Source organism: Lissotriton helveticus, chromosome 7 (assembly GCF_964261635.1).
Source record: "Lissotriton helveticus chromosome 7, aLisHel1.1, whole genome shotgun sequence".
NCBI classification, from domain to species: Eukaryota; Metazoa; Chordata; class Amphibia; order Caudata; family Salamandridae; genus Lissotriton; species Lissotriton helveticus.
In genome coordinates this window covers 1,962,936,629-1,962,961,095 of record NC_136068.1, presented here as the reverse complement: position 1 = coordinate 1,962,961,095, position 24,467 = coordinate 1,962,936,629, and the positions used below count along the sequence as shown (strand labels likewise).

At 46.2% G+C, this 24,467-nt stretch overlaps 1 protein-coding gene across 1 annotated transcript in view; it reads left to right on the top strand.

Annotated features, from left to right (window-relative positions):
- The first annotated feature begins 19,486 nt into the window (after positions 1-19,486).
- The window catches only part of LOC144767915 (collagen alpha-1(XII) chain-like), a 351,588-nt gene continuing 346,607 nt past the window's right edge, over positions 19,487-24,467 (top strand). The window contains exons 1-2 of the mRNA XM_078651253.1: positions 19,487-19,546; positions 21,276-21,347. Coding sequence (XP_078507379.1) covers positions 19,501-19,546; positions 21,276-21,347 — 118 coding nt within the window. The 5' untranslated portion in view covers positions 19,487-19,500. The remainder of the gene's footprint in view (positions 19,547-21,275; positions 21,348-24,467) is intronic.

The window sequence follows — 24,467 nt, the reverse complement described above, 5'->3', positions numbered from 1 at the left end:
GCTTCACAAACAAACAGAACTTTTCAATGCATGGGTGCACCACTGGACATTGACTGACACATGGAGAGCATTGCACCCCACTACAAAACTTTATTCATTCCATTCCATCCCGCACGACCTTCGAGTGCGACTCGATAGATTCCTCTGCTCGGCAGTTCTGCACACTAAAGTACAACACGCAGACTATCTCGGGAGAGTACTATCAGACCATGACGCACACGTGCTGACCCTTAGATGGAACCCACCCCACCCCCCAGTGCCGACGTGGAAACTTCCCCGGGAGTGCCTCACAGATCAGATATTCACACACAATCACGGGGAACATCTACAAGAACATTTCACATTAAACGCACGATCCGCATCCTCTAGCCTCATAGAGTGGGACGCACACAAAGCGACAGCGAGGGGCTACTGCATACAGCAGGTGGTGGGGGTGCACAAGGTATTAGAACGCACATTTCAGGATGCAGAAAGCGCGTTGGCTACCCTGCTAAAGGCGGATGATCGCGGCGCAGCGACCCAGGAGCGCATAGCTGAGGCCAAAACAAAATACGCTGAAACACTGAGGGATTTGCGTAAATACAACTTCCGGAAATATGCAGCCAAGGTACACTGGGAGGGCAACAGGGGGGGATCCTGCTGGCCTGGTTAGCTATGCACACACCAAAGTTTTAGATTTTCATAGAGGAATTTTCTTATTTAGAAAATCAGGTATGAAATAATCATAAACAAACTTACACCAGGGTTGTCCTAAACATAAAAAACATAATTTTCACAATTACAATCAAGTGCTCAGGTGAGTGACAATGACAAGTGCTAACAGTATAAATAAAACAATAACATATACAGTTTTACATATATATCGGTCCAAACTTCAAAGAACTTGTTCCAACAAACACATATATTATTTCCTCAAAGTTGAAACTTAGTATGGACAGATCAGTGTAATACAACGTCGACGTTTCGACCCTAGTATATGGTGCAAATTTTCTGGCAACCGTATCGGGTCTTCATCAGGACAGACAACAAGGGACAACCTGAAGATTTGGAGATTTTCTGCTTAATTACCGATCGTCTGGGTACGGAGAGTGTCAGCCGACACTCTCAGCAGTCAATCTGTCAGTATGGAATCTTGTGCAATAAATGCCAAAATTTTCTTCACCAGCCGGTGAGAAAATGAAGATGAGGTTTATTTCAATTACTTGAAGTACGGACAGCAAACGTCTGTCTAGTGGACCTTACGAAATGAATCATAGGAAGGTCCACTAGACAGACGTTGTCTGTCCTGATGAAGACCCGATACGGTTGCCAGAAAATTTGCACCATATACTAGGGTCGAAACGTCGACGTTGTATTACACTGATCTGTCCATACTAAGTTTCAACTTTGAGGAAATAATATATGTGTTAGTTGGAACAAGTTCTTTGAAGTTTGGACCGATATATATGTAAAACTGTATATGTTATTGTTTTATTTATACTGTTAGCACTTGTCATTGTCACTCACCTGAGCACTTGATTGTAATTGTGAAAATTATGTTTTTTATGTTTAGGACAACCCTGGTGTAAGTTTGTTTATGATTATTTCATACCTGATTTTTTAAATAAGAAAATTCCTCTATGAAAATCTAAAACTTTGGTGTGTGCATATATTTTTTATATCAGATTAATTCCAAAAATGGTATTCTGAAATATATACGAAGGGCTGTATATGAAGAATTGCAATTTGACAAAGAGATTTGTTTAATATCCCAACAGAACCATTGTTTTGTATATATCTTAGAACCCAGGTTCTGAGGGTCACCGGGCCACCCCATTGTAATTAATGGCCTGGTTAGCTAGACAAGAGCCCGACTTGCACCCAATCACGGAACTTATGGACCAGCACGGTCGACTCCAAACCTCCCAACTAACAATCATGCAAGTCTTCTACACATACTATTCACACATATACCGAGCCCCGAGCCACCAAAACACTCAAGCAACAGACGTTTCTGCCTCGCACTCCCGATCCCACAAATCTCGCCAGCAATGCAGAAGGACCTTGACGGGAAAATAACTCCGGCCGAGATCAAAGTAGCGTTAGGTGCACTAGCCAGAAATAAGGCCCCAGGGCTAGACGGCTTCCCATTGAATACTACAGTGCGTTCTCGGCCCTCCTTGCCCCACGACTAGCTACCGTGTTCAATGACGCGCTTGTGGCGGGAACCTTGCTACGATCCCTCAGGGAATCGGTAATAGTCTCATTCCTGAAACCACACAGAGACCCACAGCTCCCGGGGTCTTATAGACCGATCACACTGCTTAACTCGGACTGCAAAATCTTGGGTAGGATGCTGGCGGAGAGATACGCCTAGGTCGTGCCCCAGTTGGTCCACCAGGACCAGAATGGGTTTGTGCCAAACCGCAACACAACCCACAACCTCCGCAGACTGTTCCATGTTCAAGACATGACGAATGCACGGTTCCCCAACGCAGCCTGCCTCATATTAGACCTCGAGAAGGCGTTCGATACTCTCCTATGGCCATACCTGTTCGGGGTCCTCGGGAAAAACAATTTTGGCCCACGCCTGACCGCATACACTAGGCTCCTCTACACACAGCTCACGTCCAGAGTCCGGATGGGCAGCTACATCTCACAAGAGTTCGAGGTGGAAAGAGGGACCAGACAAGGGTGCCCACTGTCACCCCTCCTGTTCGCTCTGGCGGTTGAACCCTTAGCGATACGCCTGTGTCGGGAGGGCGAGGACTGGGGTATCCCCCTGGCACACACTAGGCACTGCGTGTCCCTATACGCTGGCCACCTTTTAATCTATGTTAGGGACGCTACGGCCGATCTGACCTGCATTTGGAGGACATTGGAAGAGTTTGCGGTCACCTCAGGCCTTAAGGTAAACTGGGGGAAATCCACTCTATACCCGCTGAGCCCCCACATGGCCCCCTTCGAAGCCCAAATAGGCAATCGGGTGCTAGCATGGAATGCTGAAGCCCCCCGGTACCTAGGTGTGCGGTTGTACCACACCCCAGAAGACATGTATGAGGGAAACCATCGTAAGGCCTTGGCCGGACTACGGTCGGCGGTGAGCTTCTGGAAAACACTCCCGCTGGCACCTATCGGCCGCGTGGCACTGGCGAAAATGGTCATGGTCCCCAGGCTCCTATATCACTTCGTGAACCTTCCGGTGATTCCGCCACGCTCGTTCTTTACAGAACTGAACAGCCTCCTGAGAGAGCTGGTGTGGGGCGGAGGTCGGAGTCGTGTGGCGTTGTCCACTCTTTACCTGCCCACAGCGGAGGGAGGACTGGGAGCGTCGGCCTTCAAGGCGTATTTTTTGGCGGCCCAACTTCAATGGCTGTCCTACTGGACGGCAGGGCGCCACATAGGCGAGACTATCACCACCAATGGCCCAATGCCACAACCAGCAATCCACCGAATGCTACTGCCGGGCACTAAACCTATACGGACCCGTCTACTACAATTATCTATAGCCCGCACCTGTATGATGCGTGTCCATCGCATGTCCAAGACACACGCGCCATATTCACCCCTGCTGCCATTGGTGGGATTTCCGCGGGGTGATATATATTACACTCACTGAACGCTTCGAGTCTGGACGGAGCTGTCGGTCACGGAGTTGGAGTCTTTGTTTGAGGACGGACAGTTTAATACATTTGCACAAATGATGGAGCGATACGACCTCCCCCCCGGACAATTTCTAACCCATAGGCAACTAAGAGACAGCAGTCGTAGATTTTGGAATCCAGATGAAGGGGAACCCAAACCACATCCAGTGATCCACGCGCTTTTACACATGGGGGTAGGGCGACACTTAGTATCTTGGCTCTATAAGGCGATACGGTCACTGCTCCTTCCATCCCTTCAACTCCTGCGCCAGAAATGGGAGACGGACATCGGCAGAGTGGTCCACGATAAAGAATGGAGCACGGACCTGGAGTACCCCAAAAAAGTATCCAGAAACGCCAGATTCGGTAACATACAATTCAATGTCCTCCACAGGGCATATCTCACACCGAGCCGCCTGCAGCGTTTCTTCCCCGACACTCACTTTGAGTGCCCCCGCTGTCATACCCCAGGAGCGGATTTCAGACACATGTTCTGGGATTGTCCCACACTCCGGGGATTCTGGGACTTGGTCCATCGAACCCTGGCGGAGATCACGGCCATAACGTCCATGACCACATGGGAGGCATGCGTGCTCGGAATCTTCCGCAGGCGGAAAACCGAGAAAGTACAGAACCGATTCCTCTCACTGGCCATCCTTCTGGCGAAACGGCCAATAGCCATGCACTGGAGGTCCCCCACGGGACCACCGGAAGCGGCATGGATAGGTGCGGTGCAGAAGTGGGGCAAGGCAGAGTAGGAGATACTCCGAGAGGAGGAGGTACGGGGACACCGCAAACACCCCATATCCTTAGAGTGGGCTCAATTGATGTACAACTTTACACGACCCGATGCATTACCCATGGCCTCACAGTCACAGACACACCTAGCCACTCCGGCCCCCACAGCCCCATGACACGGCTACGGACCCTACCGGATTGCCACCAGTAGTGGTATCTCTGCAAAACTCGCGATCGGCCGCGAGTCAATAACTCCTCACACACAACCAACCCCCGCGACCCAGGAGCGCCGCTATGGTGCCCCCCGAGGTAGCAAACCATTCCCTTCCGCTCACCCCCCAGGCTTCCCCCCCCCCCTTGTTACCCAGTTCATCCCGAAGTTCTTGGAAGAGTTGATAAGTTTAGATCGGGGGGGCCTCTTTTCCCCCCCCCACCTTTGGGTCCATTGAGAAGACATACAGATAACAGCGACACGACACCATACACACCTGCGGATCATGCCGGCATAGCCAATACTAAGTGCGGCACCCACATAACGACTGCCACATCATGAGTTCCTCACCTCGCAGACACCAGTAGGTCGCACGCCACGGACAGTACTGACCCCCCTTGGGGACGTATTGGGGACCCCATGAGGGGTTTGAGGTGACCGTTACAGGAACACACGGTGGGATGCGGTCGTGTGACATGGGCTCCCTGGTAGTAAGGAGGCCACTAAGTGACGATACCTGAGACAATGTAACTATGGTCATGCATTATCTGTATTTCATGATTACTGGTATGTTGATTATCACATGTACACAAAAACCCAATAAACAAATTTAAACAAAAAAAAATATGGTGGGGGCACCACGGCAGACAGAAAGATCGTCCACCGCTTTTACACCGGTCAAATTGTCGACCGGACAGAAAAGAGACACAATATGCTGGCGGTGTCTGCAAGACACCACCATTCATATTATGATGTCGGCGGAAATTGACCTTTCCATGGCAGCAATAATGCCATGGAAAAGCATGCAGTCCTTGATGTTGGGGGCCTGTTGTGGGCCCCCAGGGTGTTGGGGGGATGCCCATGGGGATACCTATGGTACTCCCCCTCATTGCAATGCACTATATGGCAGGCACCACGTGGTGTCTGCCATGTTGTACATGGCAATGCTGTGCACAATCCTTTTACATTGCGAGTGGGTCCATAGCCAGCAGATCCACCCACAATGTAAAAGGCCCAGGATGCCCCCGTCAGTGTGGCGGGCGCATCCTAATGTGCATGGCCGGACAGCCGCAACATCGCCAGTCGGTCCCGTGCTACGTTGCAGTGGCTGGCGGACAAAGTCTACCCACCATCGTAATAGGCCCCAGAGTTCTGCAGTTTTTTACGTTATTAAAAAATCTGTTATCTTATACCACTCCTTCTTTTTTGTTGCTGTTGTCATTTCTTTAGTGCTGATGTTTGTGGAAGGGATTGTTGCAGCTTTCATCTGCATAAGGGCATCAATGATTCTGATTTTGTTGCTGTTGTCATTACTTTTTTATGGCTGATTCTGATGTGGTGTCTGCTTTAAAAGACTCTTGCCTCATTATCTTTTTTTTGTTTTTTTACCCCTGGGCTGTGATCCCTCTGTTTCGTCCAGAATGCTTTGTATACTTTTTCTTTATACCCCTCTTTGAGTAGAGATGTATACTTCTTATGCAGACTATGGGGGGTAAGCTTCAGGCTTGGGTGAGTGTGCGGAATCCTGTCTATAACCTCGAGTTTCATATAGCAATGGGTAGTATTGGATGGCTCACTGACTCAGCCTCTTTTACCAAGTGCTCATTGGTGGATACTGATTTCTGCTGCTCTTCTGATCTTTACGATCTCTAGTACCCTTGTACAGGTTCGCAACACCCATTGGAATCAAAGGGCTTCAGCCCCCCCGTCGTGTGTGGCAGCCCGGGCTCAGATGGCTTCCGGGCACACACACAGCCGCACCCGAGCACTTCACAGGTCTTTAAAAGACCATGTGCATGTTAATGGGGCTTTGATGTTGTGCCACCCCTTCCAAGAGCCCCTGCAGCTTCACTCTGCCTATTGCTTAAAGTTTCAGCCCCCCCCAGACATTTTTTCTTAGCCCCCCGAAATGTGGCTCTAGTTGCGCCTCTGCCCTTGGAGGGTGCTCTAGTTCTCGCAGACCTCTTATCTGGGTCCCCTTATTCCTATGTTTTCTCCTTTTACTCTTTTACTCTTGTTTTGCTCTGCCCTGCTCATCCCTCGAAGTCTGATGCCCTCTGAGGGTGGGTAAGGGCAGTTTGCTTTGCAAACAAATTACTGGCGTGTTGTTGTGATATTCGATAAAACATAATGAGGGCTGAGGTGTTTTTTTAAGACTTCTTATGGCTTGTTGAGGCTCCAACGATTTCTCCTATTGGTCTCCCCTGTGCAGCTTGATTCTTTAGGCCGAAACTAGGGACTGAGCAGCCTTCCATCCTAGTCTTTGTCCTCCCCTCAGCCCGACCCAGTGCTTCCCTCCCCACCTCCGTACCTCAAGGTCCTCCTGGTTATATTCTAGTTCACCCTGCCGGTGCTTGGTGGGTGAGGAGGTGAAGTGGGGTGCTGGTAAGAGGCCTGGTGCAAGGATGTTGACGGAAGTTGAAATGGAGAGTGTAGGATGATGCCCACCTTGTTCCTCGGACTGGTCTGGGTTTGTGACTCGGCGAGTAGGGGCCCCCAGGTTGGACTACAGGCTAAAACCCAGATCTAACGGGTCACCTCCACAGTGCACCAGTCGCCTGACTCAGAAACACAGACTAACGGCGGCAGCACTCGTGGCACCCTCGGCCACTTTCCGCCCTCTTCAGCCAGGATAGCTTGATTCCAGTGACATGGAGAGCACGGGACTAAGCATGGGCGGATTTTGCGGATCCACGATTCACGAATTTGCGAATTCACGGATCGTGGATCCGCAAAATCCGCGGATTTTGCGGATCGGCGGATTTGGGGCGGGGCTTCGTCGAGTGTGTGGGCGGGGCCAAACGGACGGGGCTTCCATGCGAGTGCACATGCCTCTTGTGTGTATAAAAGGTCAGAGACCGATCAGAGCAGCAGTGAACATATCTTAATTTTTTATACAAATTCATTTTCAATTGTTTGCCAATCTTTTCAGTTGCACTAATAAAACATTGCGTGCTCCTACTTTGAAATGTGAAGCTTATAGAAAAAATGTTGTTTATGATGTCACTTGCAATCCGTGCTTACAACCCTATCACATCCTCTTCTGTGCCCTAGGCATAGAGCATCTGACCTGTGCTACATGGGAGAAAGATTTACGGTGCTGCGCCTTTAAGAAGTAAGAGCACAGCCTCCTAGACCATAAGTGCACGCGGTAAATACTCAGCGATGAATGGTTTTATCATTCCATAATCCCATTTGTGATGAGAGGAATTCCTGGGGATTAATTTAAATTCTGTACATGAGCAGCAGCTCCGTGGGTTAAATCAGATAAAACTAGCTCTTATCAGATTATTAGTCACATTAACCAATTACATTCTTATGTTTTAGCATAATTTGAACAGTACCAGTGCTTATTTCGCCTCATTAGAAGGGGGATAATGCCTGATTAAGATATTTTGCTCTCCGGGCAATAAGCTTCTATATTGGATCTTCTGCATAAATTAATAAATGCCTCAGGGAACAGGAAGACAGATGTCCCCATTCCTTCAAGAAGTGCCTCCTCAATGACCTTCAGATCAATACTTGGAGCTCGAGCGTGGGTCTTTGATGTTGGAATTTAGAGACGTCACTTCTTTTGCCCTGTGGGAAGTCGTCCTGCCTTTCCCACATCACATACTGCCCTGCCTCTAGCAAATGAATACTGCTGGGCCCGTTTTATACAGTGACGGAGTCCAACTCCCTTCAAGCCGGGACTGGGAGGCTACAATCCCAAGGATTGTTTTATTAATGGAGTAAAATTAATCCTTTTACTGAACATTTCCCAAATGTATTAGCCAAGAAGCAAGTGCTTTTATAGACAGTTCTGAAGAGTCAGAAGTTAATAAAATATGAGGAGCCTTCGAATTTCTAAAATTTGTCCTAAAGATGAGACGAACTTGAAAAAGAAAGGTTGCTGTTGAGGTTTAATTTTTGTGCCCGGACCGTCGTGCCAGAATGAACCCTGCCCTTCATATTTAGACACCACCGTTTTGTGCCCCTGCTGTAAATACTTTACGATGGCGCCGGCAAGCTGCCAGCGCCATCGTAAAAAAGTTACTTAATTAGCTTCAACAGGAAGCTCCAATTGGTAAAATAAAGCAGGCGCTCGAGCCCCTGCTTTATCTTATCTATTAGAGCTTCCTGTTGATGCTAATTAAGTAACTATTTGAGGATGGCGCTGGCAGCTTGCCGGCGCCATCGTAAATTAGGCTTGAACTTTTGACCGAGGAATCCGCCGCTCGCGGATTGCGGATTTTCGGTAAATTCGCGAGAGTTCGCGGATCGCGAATTTACCGAAAATCCGCAAAATCCGCGATCGGAGCGGATTTTGCGCTCATGCTTACACGGGACTCACGTCTGAGCATACCCGTCCCAATCGGGGTGACAAATGCAAAAACAACAGTTGATGGACAGAATGCAGAACAATGTCATACATTCACCCCAGTACAGAGATCTGGGCCTAAATCCATCGTTTTTTGCTCACCATGCCTTTCCAGTTTGAACCCAGCCATATGCAAATCAGTCTTGACCCTGTGCTACAGGGCAACATTATTCTTCCTCTCCTGTATTACAACAAAGGTCACTATTTTGTCTTTATTCTTTGCACATGAGATTAAAGTTTGGTTGGCAGTCAGACGCACCATCAAAGTCCAGTTCATTTTGGGTTTGAAGGTGCCAGAGGACCTGGAATTGAGTTAGAGTCAGGCATGCAGGCTCGAGTTTTCAGCAGCTTGCCCACCTCCAGAAAGAGGGAATCGGACTTTACAGCAGGTAAGGAGCTTTGAGGCAAAGCAGTGCTGTCAAGGAAGGGCTGGGTGATGCCTGCGAGGTGGCAATGAGACAAGAGCGGTAACCATCGTTAAAAATTTTCAAAAATGTTAAGGAAAGTAGCTTGTGCAAGTCATATGTGATTTAGGGTTTGTACCATGAGAAGCCCACTTTAATATTAAATGTACCCTTTTGTAGATATAAGGACAAAAGAAATACACAAAATATACCAGAAATGCATTAGTATTGTTATGCACATCTGCACACCAATTAAATCTCAATCAAATTAAATGTGCGCTGCTGGAAGGGTCCCTTAGCGCTGCCCTTAGCCTTGTCCCCAGACCCCACCCCCTAGTCCACATCTCAATTTGCCGAGCACCTGCTCGTAGTTTTTTCCATTTAAAGCCGTGGACTTGAGGCGCCTCTGGCATTTATCAGCGCCGGTAGCAGGAGCCCACGACAAATGTTGGGTCCCTACTGGACTAGCCCAGTGGCAGAAACACAGGCCCCCGCAGTACCCCGCGGTGTGGGGGGGTGCCCCAGCTTCAGGGTCCCCCCTCAGCACAGTACCCTGGCCGGAGAGCTCCTGATCCTGTCCCGAGGGGGCCCCTCCACGTACCTTGCAGGGGGGCTCCCTCAAGTTTCGTTACGCCACTGTAGCCTGACAGTATGTACAAGGCAGCGCTGAAATGTTACTTGCACAGTAAATCAATCAAACAAGAAGCTTTCAATCCACCTACTGGCAAACAACTTTCTTTGGATAAAACCCTGATATGAAACCTAATTCAATGGACCCTCCTGCATTATGAACAGAGCACCAGAGATTCAGATTATAATTTTGAAAAGCTTCAAAGCACATCCCTTCACTCAAGGAAGCCAGAGGAACATGTGACTTTGCATCACAGAGACAGACCAGGGCTGCAGGTGAATTTCAATGATTTTCTGAAAAGCAAAGAAAAACAATGTTTGTACACAATATTTAAACATGCACTTTCAATAAAGTGTCGTAGCACGTCCTAGGTATTTTAAGTAAAACAAACCTATTTTAAGCATAATTTTTCAAAGAGAATTGATTTTTTACAGACGAATACATAATTAGTGGCAGGATTGACAACACAAAGTGGTGAAGATATTTTCTTATTCTCAAGTTCTTTCTGAGGGGCCCAGGGTTAGCTGCAGCCTGCTGCATGAGAACGAGAACCCATTGCATTCTGGGCATTAAGAACATATTCTAGGGATAATGCTGATGAGGGAGATTTGTGCCTCAGGATTACCATAATGCCAGATAGAGCCCTTTTGCACCATCCGAGGGGCGTATTAGCAAGGACCTCAGGACATCTAACCTGGGCTTCTATTGGAATTCTATAACGCATATCATCAAGCCCATTATCGCTGTTTTAGCAGCAGTTTCCTGCCGCTAAAACGGCAATCATTTTACCGAGGTTCTTGCTAATATGACCCCTGAACTATGCACGTTCAGCCTCTCAGGCCTGGGTCAGACAGTTCTGGAAGTCCACAGATCATTTTTGCTGGACCCAACCGTGGATGAAACTGCAAATTGGACAAAAGCAGATTTGCTGTTTTTTTTAGTATCAAGTTAACTCTGTGTGCGGAAGCTTAGTTGGCTCAAGGTCCAGGTCTGTGTTACTATAATTGAAAGAAGCCTGGGCAATGCGTTAAAGTCTTGTGCTCGTTGTTTAATGACTGTAAAACCAATGTGATGACTCCCGAGTCCTAGAACAAGATCTTGATGTTGCCCATTAATGAGAAGAAAAGACTTATTAACACTCATCCCCCTCCAACCGCAGGCCCATAAATAAAATTAAATGCTTACTACATCTTTGTAGACTGTGATCATGAGTATATAGGACTGCTTATACATGATGCTTATTGACATCACGTCCCTTTTGTAAAAAAATATCCTATACACAGGAAGCAGGTTCTGTCTGCTGCCTTTATTGATTTTTCTTCTGTCTTCCATGACGTTAATTTCACTTTACTGTGGGTTAAGTTGAAAAAATGGGCTCTACTGTTACACTTTTAAAATTCCTTCAAGTAGCTGCTAGGCCTGGGCGTAAAACTCTGCTCCGCTCATGGAGTTTGCGGAATTTGGCAACTCTGCTTTCTGCGGAGAACGCGGCATTACTGATAAACTCTGCAAAAGAGCAGAGGGTTTTATTGTAAGTGGGCCTGAAATGTCGTTTTGCGTGCACAGAAGTGATTTGCCGGGCACTCATGAGTGCCCACATGATTTTCTAGCCAATCGCAAGTGCCAGGAGATTTGCAAGCCACCCTTGAGCTCTTGAGAGATTTTGTGGCCACTAACCCGGCTTTAGGCAATGCCAGCGACTTCCAATGCTTGTTTTGTGCCGTACATGATTGTGAGTGAGCGCAATCGACTGCATCTATGACCTGGAAATGTTTCTCTCCTCGTGATGTATCAACTTTCCCGAAATTACAATTTGGAGTAAATAACCTTCTCAAATGGACCGTTCATGTTGATTTTTTGTGCAAGGAGTTCTTTTAAAAAAAACAAAACTTTTTTCCAACTGAAAGGAAGCTCCCCAGAGTCTCCAACTTCCTGATCCTGTCCTGCCGCATCCTCTCAGTGCTTTATCCATCTCATGGTCACTTTTCATTGGAATTTGGAGCTGGAAGGATACATTTTTATATCTGCTAAAAATATACAATTGGATTTAAGGACATTGTATTTGAGATTTCACAAGTAAGTTACATAATTGTTGTATAAGGATTTTGTTTGTTTGAAAGAGGGCAAGCATCAAAATGTATTTATATTTTATATTGATTTTTAAAATGTATTGTGATGGTGGTGACCCGCAGTTACAGTACGGGCCTATTAATTTATTGCATGTATTCGTTCCTATTTTGTTTAGAAAAAATTGTGAACAGTTAAGCACATTTTCTCAATGTTTTGTAATAAATTTGCAATATTCTTTTAATTCACTATTTGGCCTACTCTGCCCTTAGGCCTTCCAGCCAGTAGGCCCAGTACTAGTCATGGATACATGAAACAACTGTTTCTGTGGTGTCTGTTGAATTGAAACATCATTTGGGCCATGGATGTTCATGGTTTTTTCCTGCAAACAGTGTATTAGTGGGGGTAATGCCTTTGGAGAATGTGTGTTGTTGTAAACATTTTTAGCACTGCTCATTTTCGTTTTTGGCATTGCTGAATTAATGATGTGTGCTGTCAAATCTTACCTAATTTATTTTCGCTGGAACGTCATGGATCTGAAGTATGGTCCTCAACCTCACCCAGTCACCACTCGCTACCGACACTGAGTCTCTCCCGGGCAGCAATGGTAATCAGGGGAAGAAGGGAAACAAAACAAGGAATAAAGGGAGAGAAACAGAGAAATGTTCTTCAGCACCACAGGCACAATCAGGAAGATGATTTGCTGTGAAATAGGGAGAAAAGGGTAACAATTACTAAAGTGATAATATATCTATTATTTTATCTACTTCAAAATGTGTAGCTACCTTAAGTTTCCCTTCTTTAAGGTGTAATGCGTAATTGTCGTAATGATGTACAATAGACTTCTGGTGCTAGGAATAAAAGAATACAATAAAGCAACAGGCTTAAACAATAACCTAAAGGTATGTATAGGCTTGTCTTTTCTTTTTGTTACCTTTTTTAATATAGCTTGCTTGGTAAATCCAAGTAACGCTAATAGTAACTTAAATTTCCTTAATGCAGGTAGTAGATTAAAATCCTTGTTCCACTTACTGGTGGCAGAGACAAGAAGGGAGCGAACCCCACAACGCAGGAGCAATGGATAAGGTAAGTGTACAAAATAATACAATATTGAAATTAGCCTTAGACAGCGCAAATGCGCTGTTAATGTGTTAGCCCGTAGAAGATCTGGTTTTAACTGTGTTTTCCTTCTTTATGTTGCAGGTCCCAATGATGGAGGTATCCAAGGAGCAACGACTCCCCGACGTCAGGAAGCGATCCAAGGACGCCAAAAACACACAGAAGGCTCCATGAGCACAAAGTGAGGGAGAAGCAGCCTGACGAGGTCCAAACACCGCCCCAGACCCGCTGAGCACAGGAGTGACCTTGCAGGGGGGCCCCCTCAAGTTTTGTTACGCAACTGTAGCCTGACACTATGTAAAAGGGCAGTGCTGAAATGTTACTTGCACAGTAAATCAATCAAACAAGTAGCTTTCAATCCACCTACTGGCAAACAACTTTCTTTGGATAAAAACATGATATGAAACCTAATTCAATGGACCCTCCTGCATTATGAACAGAGCACCAGAGATTCAGATTATAATTTTGAAAAGCTTCAAAGCACATCCCTTCACTCAAGGAAGCCAGAGGAAAATGTGACTTTGCATCACAGAGACAGACCAGGGCTGCAGCTGAATTTTGGTGATTTTCTGAAAAGCAAAGATAAACAATGCTTGTACACAATATTCAAACATGCACTTTCAATAAAGTGTTGTAGCACGGCCTAGGTATTTTAAGTATATCAAACCTATTTTAAGCATAATTTTTCTAAAGAGAATTGATTTTTTACAGAGAAATACATAATTTGTGGCAGGATTGACAACAAAAAGTGGTGAAGGTATTTTCTTATACTCAAGTTCTTTCTGAGGGGGGCAGGGTTAGCTGCGGGCCTGCTGCATGAGAACGAGAACCCATTGCATTTTGGGCATTAAGAACATGTTCTAGGGATAATGCTGATGAGGGAGATTTGTGCCTCAGGATTACCATAATGCCAGGCAGAGCCTTTTGCACCATCCGAGGGGCATATTAGCAAGAACCTCAGGACATCTAACCTGGGCTTCTATTGGAATTCTATATTGCATATCATCAAGCCCATTATCGCTGTTTTAGCAGCAGTTTCCTGCCGCTAAAACGGCAATAATTTTAACGAGGTTCTTGCTAATGTGACCCACTGAGCTGTGCACGTTCAGCCTCTCAGGCCTGGGTCAGACAGTTCTGGAAGTCCACGGATCATTTTTGCTGGACCCGCCCGTGGATGAAACTGCAAATTGGACAAAAGCAGATTTGCTGTTTTTTTTAGTATCAAGTTAACTCTGTGTGCGAAAGCTTAGTTGGCTCAAGGTCCAGGTCTGTGTTACTATAATTGAAAGAAGCCTGGGCAATGCGTTAAAGTCTTGTGCTCGTTGTTTAATGACTGTAAAACCAATGTGATGACTCCCGAGTCCTAGAACAAGATCTTGATGTTGCCCATTAATGAGAAGAAAAGACTTATTAACACTCATCCCCCTCCAACCGCAGGCCCATAAATAAAATTAAATGCTTACTACATCTTTGTAGACTGTGATCATGAGTATATAGGACTGCTTATACATGATGCTTATTGACATCACGTCCCTTTTGTAAAAAAATATCCTATACACAGGAAGCAGGTTCTGTCTGCTGCCTTTATTGATTTTTCTTCTGTCTTCCATGACGTTGATTTCACTTTACTGTGGGTTAAGTTGAAAAAATGGGCTCTACTGTTACACTTTTAAAATTCCTTCAAGTAGCTGCTAGGCCTGGGCGTAAAACTCTGCTCCGCTCATGGAGTTTGCGGAATTTGGCAACTCTGCTTTCTGCGGAGAACGCAGCGTTACTGATAAACTCTGCAAAAGAGCAGAGGGTTTTATTGTAAGTGGGCCTGAAATGTCGTTTTGCGTGCACAGAAGTGATTTGCCGGGCACTCATGAGTGCCCACATGATTTTCTAGCCAATCGCAAGTGCCAGGAGATTTGCAAGCCACCCTTGAGCTCCTGAGAGATTTTGTGGCCACTAACCCGGCTTTAGGCAATGCCAGCGACTTCCAATGCTTGTTTTGTGCCGTACATGATTGTGAGTGAGCGCAATCGACTGCATCTATGACCTGGAAATGTTTCTCTCCTCGTGATGTATCAACTTTCCCGAAATTACAATTTGGAGTAAATAACCTTCTCAAATGGACCGTTCATGTTGATTTTTTGTGCAAGGAGTTCTTTTAAAAAAAAAAAAACTTTTTTCCAACTGAAAGGAAGCTCCCCAGAGTCTCCAACTTCCTGATCCTGTCCTGCCGCATCCTCTCAGTGCTTTATCCATCTCATGGTCACTTTTCATTGGAATTTGGAGCTGGAAGGATACATTTTTATATCTGCTAAAAATATACAATTGGATTTAAGGACATTGTATTTGAGATTTCACAAGTAAGTTACATAATTGTTGTATAAGGATTTTGTTTGTTTGAAAGAGGGCAAGCATCAAAATGTATTTATATTTTATATTGATTTTTAAAATGTATTGTGATGGTGGTGACCCGCAGTTACAGTACGGGCCTATTAATTTATTGCATGTATTCGTTCCTATTTTGTTTAGAAAAAATTGTGAACAGTTAAGCACATTTTCTCAATGTTTTGTAATAAATTTGAAATATTCTTTTAATTCACTATTTGGCCTACTCTGCCCTTAGGCCTTCCAGCCAGTAGGCCCAGTACTAGTCATGGATACATGAAACAACTGTTTCTGTGGTGTCTGTTGAATTGAAACATCATTTGGGCCATGGATGTTCATGGCTTTTTCCTGCAAACAGTGTATTAGTGGGGGTAATGCCTTTGGAGAATTTGTGTTTTTGTAAACATTTTTAGCACTGCTCATTTTTGTTTTTGGCATTGCTGAATTAATGATGTGTGCTGTCAAATCTTACCTAATTTATTTTCGCTGGAACGTCATGGATCTGAAGTATGGTCCTCAACCTCACCCAGTCACCACTCGCTACCGACACTGAGTCTCTGCCGGGGAGCAATGGTAATCAGGGGAAAAAGGGAAACAAAACAAGGAATAAAGGGAGAGAAACAGAGAAATGTTCTTCAGCACCACAGGCACAATCAGGAAGATGATTTGCTGTGAAATAGGGAGAAAAGGGTAACAATTACTAAAGTGATAATATATCTATTATTTTATCTACTTCAAAATGTGTAGCTACCTTAAGTTTCCCTTCTTTAAGGTGTAATGCTTAATTGTCGTAATGATGTACAATAGACTTCTGGTGCTAGGAATAAAAGAATACAATAAAGCAACAGGCTTAAACAATAACCTAAAGGTATGTATAGGCTTGTCTTTTCTTTTTGTTACCTTTTTTAATATAGTTTGCTTGGTAAATCCAAGTAACGCTAATAGTAACTTAAATTTCCTTAATGCAGGTAGTAGATTAAAATCCTTGTTCCACTTACTGGTGGCAGAGACAAGAAGGGAGCGAACCCCACAACGCAGGAGCAATGGATAAGGTAAGTGTACAAAATAATACAATATTGAAATTAGCCTTAGACAGCGCAAATGCGCTGTTAATGTGTTAGCCCGTAGAAGATCTGGTTTTAACTGTGTTTTCCTTCTTTATGTTGCAGGTCCCAATGATGGAGGTATCCAAGGAGCAACGACTCCCCGACGTCAGGAAGCGATCCAAGGACGCCAAAAACACACAGAAGGCTCCCCGAGCACAAAGTGAGGGAGAAGCAGCCTGACGAGGTCCAAACACCGCCCCAGACCCGCTGAGCACAGGAGTGAAAAAGGAGCAGCCACGCGAAGTCCGAACTCCGTCCCAGCTCCCGAAAGCACAATCTCCAGGAATGCCGCAGGTAGGTGAGGACCGACGGAAAAAGGGATAGAAAGAACGCTAAGCGATTGATGCCCGCGGAGAGGCCGGATATGACCCCCGCGGCACCTCTCCGCTCAGGCGCAGTAACGTCCAGCGGCCATCTTTGTAGTTTTTACATGCCCAGCTGTATTATAGTTCCACATGCCTGACAGTACACCCCCCCTATGGAGGCCCCAACTGTTTTGGGTTTCTAAGGGTGCCTCCTGTGAAAAAGACGTACTAACTGAGGGGCATGAACATGACTGGCTGGCTCCCAAGTACGTTCATCAATACCATAACCTTTCCAATGTATCAAATACTGTAGTTTACGTCTTACCCTACGTGAGTCTACAATCGCCTCAACCTCATATTCCAGTTCGTTGTCTACCGTTACCGGTGTGGGAGCTTTCGGTAGGCGTGTTCCGGGTTCTACAGGTTTCAGGAGGGAGACATGGAAGACTGGATGTATTTTCATGGAAGCAGGAAGGTCTAGTTTCATAGTCACAGGGTTCACGATGTAACAATCTACAGCATTTACCTTGGCTACAATGGACTGCCATATTGCATTTTCGGTCCCCAATGACACCATGGAGCTGACAAACAGCTGGTGTTGTTTGTCCGTCACCTCTGCAATCAGGATCTAATTTTTCTGCTGGCTGAACCTGATTTTCCTCTTTCTCTTTCCCTGGGTCTCTGGCTGGTCCTCCTGGCTCTTCGAGGTGTTCGGGGGTTTGTTCTCTCCTGCATTACTGGGTCTAGCTTCCTCCATGGTTCTTCTCCTTTTTGTTTTTTTGGGGGTTTTGTGAACTTTGTGGGCGTTTTAAAGTTAATTTTCCACCAAAACGTGAAAAAAGTGGCATCATGCTAATTAGCATGCATTTTCTGATCGCTGATTGGCCGGCCATCACTTTTTTCAAATTTTTTCACATTGGCGTCAAGATTTTTATTGCATGACGCACGTGGACTATTCCCGCCGCAATGAGAAACTATCGCCAGGTAGCAAAGTATTGTACATATGTCGTTACCGTGGCAGTTCTTGTACAGATCCCCCTAAGTGTGCGTGGATTGCGTGTTTGAGGGAAGCTGCCTGTGCGCTTTTTGTGCCTCTAAGAGAAAGTGCTGTACATCATCTCTGAGTGTCTAAATGTGTGTTCTGTGAGAGAAAGTGTGTACTGCCTGTTTGTACTTGCTATGTCTGTGTAGACATGGTTTGTTTGGGGTCCGTGCTAGGCTTTCGTGTGTGTGTGGTTGTCTGAGCAGTGTGCATGCTGAGTGCTGAGGTACTGGGTTCGGGGTCAGCAGGTCCCTTGTCCACCCGAAAAAGTCCAAAAGGAAGCGGTCCTTTCCTGGGAACTGGGACATGGAATCATGGCAAGGTCAGTGAGTAAACATAAAACATAAACACTGCACTGCGCAAACAGCCAAATCCACATAGCAAGCACTACTCAAAAAAATATGAATCTGGATTAACTTTTTCATTATTTCCAGCCTATATAGTCTATCTTACCCTCACTTACAGTGTTACAAAACTAAGCAAGGACTATAAGTACAAAGTGTGTGTTTAAACATCGCTTGCAGGTTTTCAAAACACACAAATAAAAGCAACATAATTTACAATGCTAATAGCTCAAACTCTCTCAAAGGCGAGACCTATTGCATTACAAATGCATGTTAAACCCCAAAACCGATCCTAGGATGTTTGTTTCCAGTCCAGGGAGGACCTAGCTTGGCAGTTTGGGCTGGACTGTTCCCATGAGGTGCAGGGTCAAGACTGATTTGCATAAGGCCAGGTCTAAACTAGGGCGGCATGGTGAGCAAAAGAATGATGGATTTAATCCAGACCTCTTGACTGGGGTGAATGTTTTGATTTGTTCTGCATTCCACACATCAACTGTGTGCCTTTTGCTTTCTCACCCTAAGTGCGCTGGGTATGCCCAGATGTGGGTCCTGGGCTCACTGTGCCACTGGATTCCAGATATCTGGCTGATGAGGGGTAAAACCCTGAAACCGGTCCTAGGATGCTTGTTACCGGTCCAGGGAGGACCTGGCTTGGAAGTTCAGGCTGGACTGTTTCCATGAAGCACTGGATACAGACTGATTTGCAGATGGCCAGGTCTAAACTGGGGTGGCATGGTGAGCAACAGAATGATCGATTTAACCCTGATCTCTTGACTGAGGTGAAAGTTTAGATTTCTTCTGCATTCGGTCCATTAACTGTGTGTGTTTTGTTTCTCTTTTGCCACACCTTCCCATGCACGAATATCTCTTTTTTCTTTCTCTCTCTGCCTTTCTTTGTCTCTCCCTCCTAACTCCCTCTTATGCATCACTGAAGATGGGTGTTGGTGATGCTGGCCTGTTATCTTGACTCTGAGCATCTCTCCATCTCACACAAACTACAGCAGTAACAACATTGTATCTGATCATTAGCACCTCCCTCCCTCCTCCACTGTGTGTAGCACGTACAGCTGCATCAGCACTTTCTAGACCATTTCCTGTGTTTGTATTAGATAAAAACACATTTCTTCACACTCTTCTCTTTACAGAGTCCTGTCGATATGTTGAGGATCAAATGGCGTCAACCAGTGCTCCGAGGAGCAATCAACCGCCACCCACAGGTAATTCCGATCAGGATTGTCAAGGCTGTCCTTCTAGGAGGTATTGTGATACAGAATGATGGGGTCAGCTTTCAGCTAGAGGTGGTTATCAATCCCGTCTGGCAGGGAATTCTTCCTAGAGTGGTAATTATTACACAGTATGACACAGCCGCGCTCCACCTAGAGAATCATACTTTCTACAGCGGTAATACTTTTACAATATGACACAGTAACTCTGCACCTAGAGGATCACACGTACAGAGTATGACACAGTCATGCTGCACCTAGAGGATATTACCGTACCATCATTTGTTTGCTTAGCACTTTTCATCCAAAGCAAGCTGGGTATGCCCCGACATGGGTCCCTTGCTCACAGTGCCACTGGATTCAAGCTAGCCTGTCTGACGAAGGGTAATACCCAGAAACCGGTCTCAGTATGCTTGTTTTTTGGTCAAAGGAGGACCTGGCTTGGCAGTTTGGTCTGGACTGTTCCCATGAGGCACAGGGTCAAGACTGATTTGCATATGGCTGGGTCTAAACTGGGGTGGCTGGGTGAGTAAAGGAACAATGAATGTAACCCAGATCTCTAGACTGGGGGTGAATGTATGATTTATTCAGCATTCCATCCATAATTTGTTTGCGTAGCACCTAGAGGGTTACACTTCCAATAGCGGTAATCCATACAGAGTATGACACAGCCATTCTGCACCTAGAGGGTCACACTTCCATGGCATGGTGAGCAAAAGAACAATGGATTTAACCCAGATCTCTAGACTGGGGGGTGAATGTATTATTTATTCAGCGTTCCGTCTATCATTTGTTTGCATAGCACTTTTCACCCTACGTGGGATGGGTATGCCCAGACTTGGGTCCCTTGCTCACTGTGCCACAGGATTCAAGCTAGCCTTGCTGAGGAAAGGTAATACCCAGAAACTGGTCCCATGAGTCACAGGGTCAAGACTGACTTGCAGGTGGCAGGTCTAAACTGGGGTGGCATGGTGAGCAAAAGAATTATGGATTAAACCAGATCTCTTGACTGGGGGTGAATGTTTTGATTTGTTCTGCATTCCGTCCATCGACTGTGTGTCATTTGCTTTCTCAACCTAAGTGTGCTGAGTATGCCCAGAAGTGGGTCCCTGGCTCACTGTGCCACTGGAGTCAAGCTATCCTGGCTGATGAGGGATGAAACCCCACAGCCGGTCCTGGGATGCTTGTTTCCGCTCCAGGAAGGACCTGGCTTGGCAGTTCGGGTTGGACTGTTCCCATGAGGCACAGGGTCAAGACTGACTTGCATATGGCCAGGTCTAAACTGGGGTGGCATGGTGAGCAAAAGAATGAGGATTTAACCCAGATCTCTTGAGTGGGGTGAATGTTTAGATTTTTTCTGCATTCCATCCATCAACTTTGTGTCTTTTGTTTCTCTTTTCCCAGCACCTTCCCATGCATGAATATCTCTTTTCTTTCTCTCTCTCTCCCTCTCTCTCTCTCTCGCTCTCTCTCTCTCTCTCTCTCTCTCTCTCTCTCTCTGCATCACTAAAGATAGGTGTTGGTGATGCTGGCCTGTTATCTTGACTCTGAGCATCTCTCCATCTCACTCAAACTACAGCAGTAACAACATTGTATCTGATCATTAGCACCTCCCTCCCTCCTCCACTGTGTGCAGCAAAGAGAGCTGCATCAGCACATTCTAGGCCATTTCCTGTGTCTGTATGAGATAAAAACACATTTCTTCACACTCTTCTCTTCACAGAGTCCAGTGGATTTGTTGAGGATCAAATGGCGTCAACCAGTGCTCGGAGGGGGGGTGAACCTCCGCCCACAGGTAATTCTGATCCGGTCTGTCAAAGCCGACCTTCTAGGAGGTATTATGATACAGTATGATGGGGTCAGCTTTCAGCTAGAGGTGGTTATCATACAGTCTGGCAGGGAATACTTACTAGAGCGGTAATAATTACAATGTATGACAAAGTAACGCTGCATCTAGAGGGTCTCACTTCCTACAGTGGTAATCCTTGTACAGTATGACACAGCCGCGCTGCACCTAGAGGGTCACAGTTGCCGCAGCGGTAATCCGTTCAGAGTATGACACAGTAACGCTGCACCTAGAGTGTCGCATTTCAAACAGCGGTAATCCGTACAGAGTAATGCACAGTCACACTGCACCTAGAGGATATTACCATACTATCATTTGTTTGCATAGCACATAGCAGTCCGGTCTGGACTGTTCCCATGAGGCACAGGGTCAAGACTGATTTGCATATGGCTGGGTCTAAACTGGGGTGGCAGGGTGAGTAAAGGAACAATGGATTTAACCCAGATCTCTAGACTGGGGGTGAATGTATGATTTATTTAGCATTCCATCCATAATTTGTTTGTGTAGCATCTAGAGGGTTACACTTCCAACAGCGGTAATCCATACAGAGTATGGCACAGCCACCCTGCATCTAGAGGGTCACACTTCCAAGAGCGGTCATCCTTGCACAGTATGGCACAGCCAGGCTACACATAGGGGGTAATCTACAATTAGAAGTACAGAGTTCCCCAGAGTTTGTCGTGATAGTGTGTGACCAAGAGGAAAATGAACCAGCAGGGAACTAAGGGGTTCCCTTGGTGGGACTAAAAAACCTCACACATCCAGCAGGCTAAGTGACATACTTCATTACTCAGCGGCTAGGTGTCGTGCTTCATCATCGGCTCTTTGCTCCTACGTCAGACCGGCGCTGCAATGACTGACGGAGTACCCGAGGGTATACTGCTTTAGGTGGAGATCTTTTGTCCCGGCCGAAAAAATGAGCGGAAGTGTGAGTGTTCTCGTGTGGTGTAGTCGTGAAAAAGTGGTGAAGGGTGTTTAAAAAAGGTGAGTCAGTCCACAGGGGGAGTTTAATGGCGTGGCTGGCTCCCTTAGTAAAAGGGTGAAAAGGGGGGAGTTGAAACCTGCCCAGTTAGTCCAGGTGACTAACTCTACCCTCTTTATTGGTCGACATGTTTCATGCCACTAGGGCAATTCTTCAGGACCTATCGGTAGCGTACTACACAGTGCACACAAGTGAAAATATTAAAAACATAGAAAGTATACAACCTTGGTAGGTCGGTAAACGGGTAGTGAAACCTACTAGGGCCCCGCAGACTGTTCCCGTGGGTTCGACACGCATATGGATATGGTACCTGAGCGGCGTGGGAACATCACCTGTCAGCACCTACCCCCACGTACAGCGCCTGGTCAGGGCGCGGAACAGCTGGGGAACAGTCTGCGGGGCCCTAGTAGGTTTCACTTAGGGTCAAATCCCACAGAGTAGGACCAAAGGCCTGCCCGTTTACCGACCTACCAAGGTTGTATACTTTCTATGTTTTTAATATTTTCACTTGTGTGCACTGTGTAGTACGCTACCGATAGGTCCTGAAGAATTGCCCTAGTGGCATGAAACATGTCGACCAATAAAGAGGGTAGAGTTAGTCACCTGGACTAACTGGGCAGGTTTCAACTCCCCCCTTTTCACCCTTTTACTAAGGGAGCCATCCACGCCATTAAACTCCCCCTGTGGACTGACTCACCTTTTTTAAACACCCTTCACCACTTTTTCACGACTACACCACACGAGAACACTCACACTTCCACTCATTTTTCGGCCGGGATAAAAGATCTCCACCTAAAGCAGTACCCTCGGGTACTCCGTCAGTCATTGCAGCGCCGGTCTGACGTAGGAGCAAAGAGCCGATGATGAAGCACGACACCTAGCCGCTGAGTGATGAAGTATGTCACTTAGCCTGCTGGATGTGTGAGGTTCTTTAGTCCCACCAAGGGAACCCCTTAGTTCCCTGCTGGTTCATTTTCCTCTTGGTCACACACTATCACGACAAACTCTGGGGAACTCTGTACTTCCAATTGTAGATTACTGTCGGGACATGTACAGTGGACCCCATTAAATATCGTCCTATCAAGGTTCCCCCTTTGTATTGATACACATAGGGGGTCACACTTCCTACAGCGGTAATCCTTGCACAGTATGGCACAGTCAGGCTGCACCTAGGGGGTCACACTTCCAAAAATTGTAATCCATACAGTGTATGACAGAGTCACCATGCACGGTAATCCTTACACAGTATGACACAGCCACGCTGCACCTAGAGGGCCACACTTCCTATGGCACCAATCCTTACAGATTATATGAGAGTCATGCTCCACCTAGGGGTTGTTATTGTGATGTCTGGCAGGGCCACACCTCCAATGGGGGTAACCCTAACAGGGTATGAGAGAGTCGTGTTGCACCTAGGGGTAGTTATCATGATGTCTGGCTGGGTCCTTCTTTTTACATTGAAAATCATCAAACAGGATGCGAGAATCACCCTGCACCAAGTGCTAATTATCATATCACCTGGCAGGGGAACATCCTTTGCAACGCAACTTTTACAACGAAGTGCCTTTACGACGCAACCATTACAACGCAACTTTTACAATGACTTGCACTGGGGGGCGCTCTAGGATAGGGAATAGTTTCCAACACCTTCCCTACTATCCACGGGGACTGGAGTTGGAATAGTAAATTATACTATTCACTATCCAGCGCCCCCCAACGCAAGTCGTTGTAACGACTTGCGTTGTAAACCTTGCGTCGTAAAGGCATGCTTTGTAATAGCATGCGTTGTAACGTCATACATCCCACCTGGCAGGATCACATTTGCCATGGTGGTAATCCTTACAGGGTATAAGGCCGTCACGCAGACCCTAAGGGCAATTACCGTACTGTCTACCAGTGCCACAGCGGTACTCCTTGCACAGTATGGGACAATTACACTGCACCTCAGTTAAATATATCATGCCATATAGAAGGGTCATACTTCCTATGGTGGTAATCCATATAGTGTTTGAGAGTCATGCCCCATGGATTGGTTAATATCATACCGACTGGCACAGCCAACCTTCCTGCCATGGTAATCCTCACAC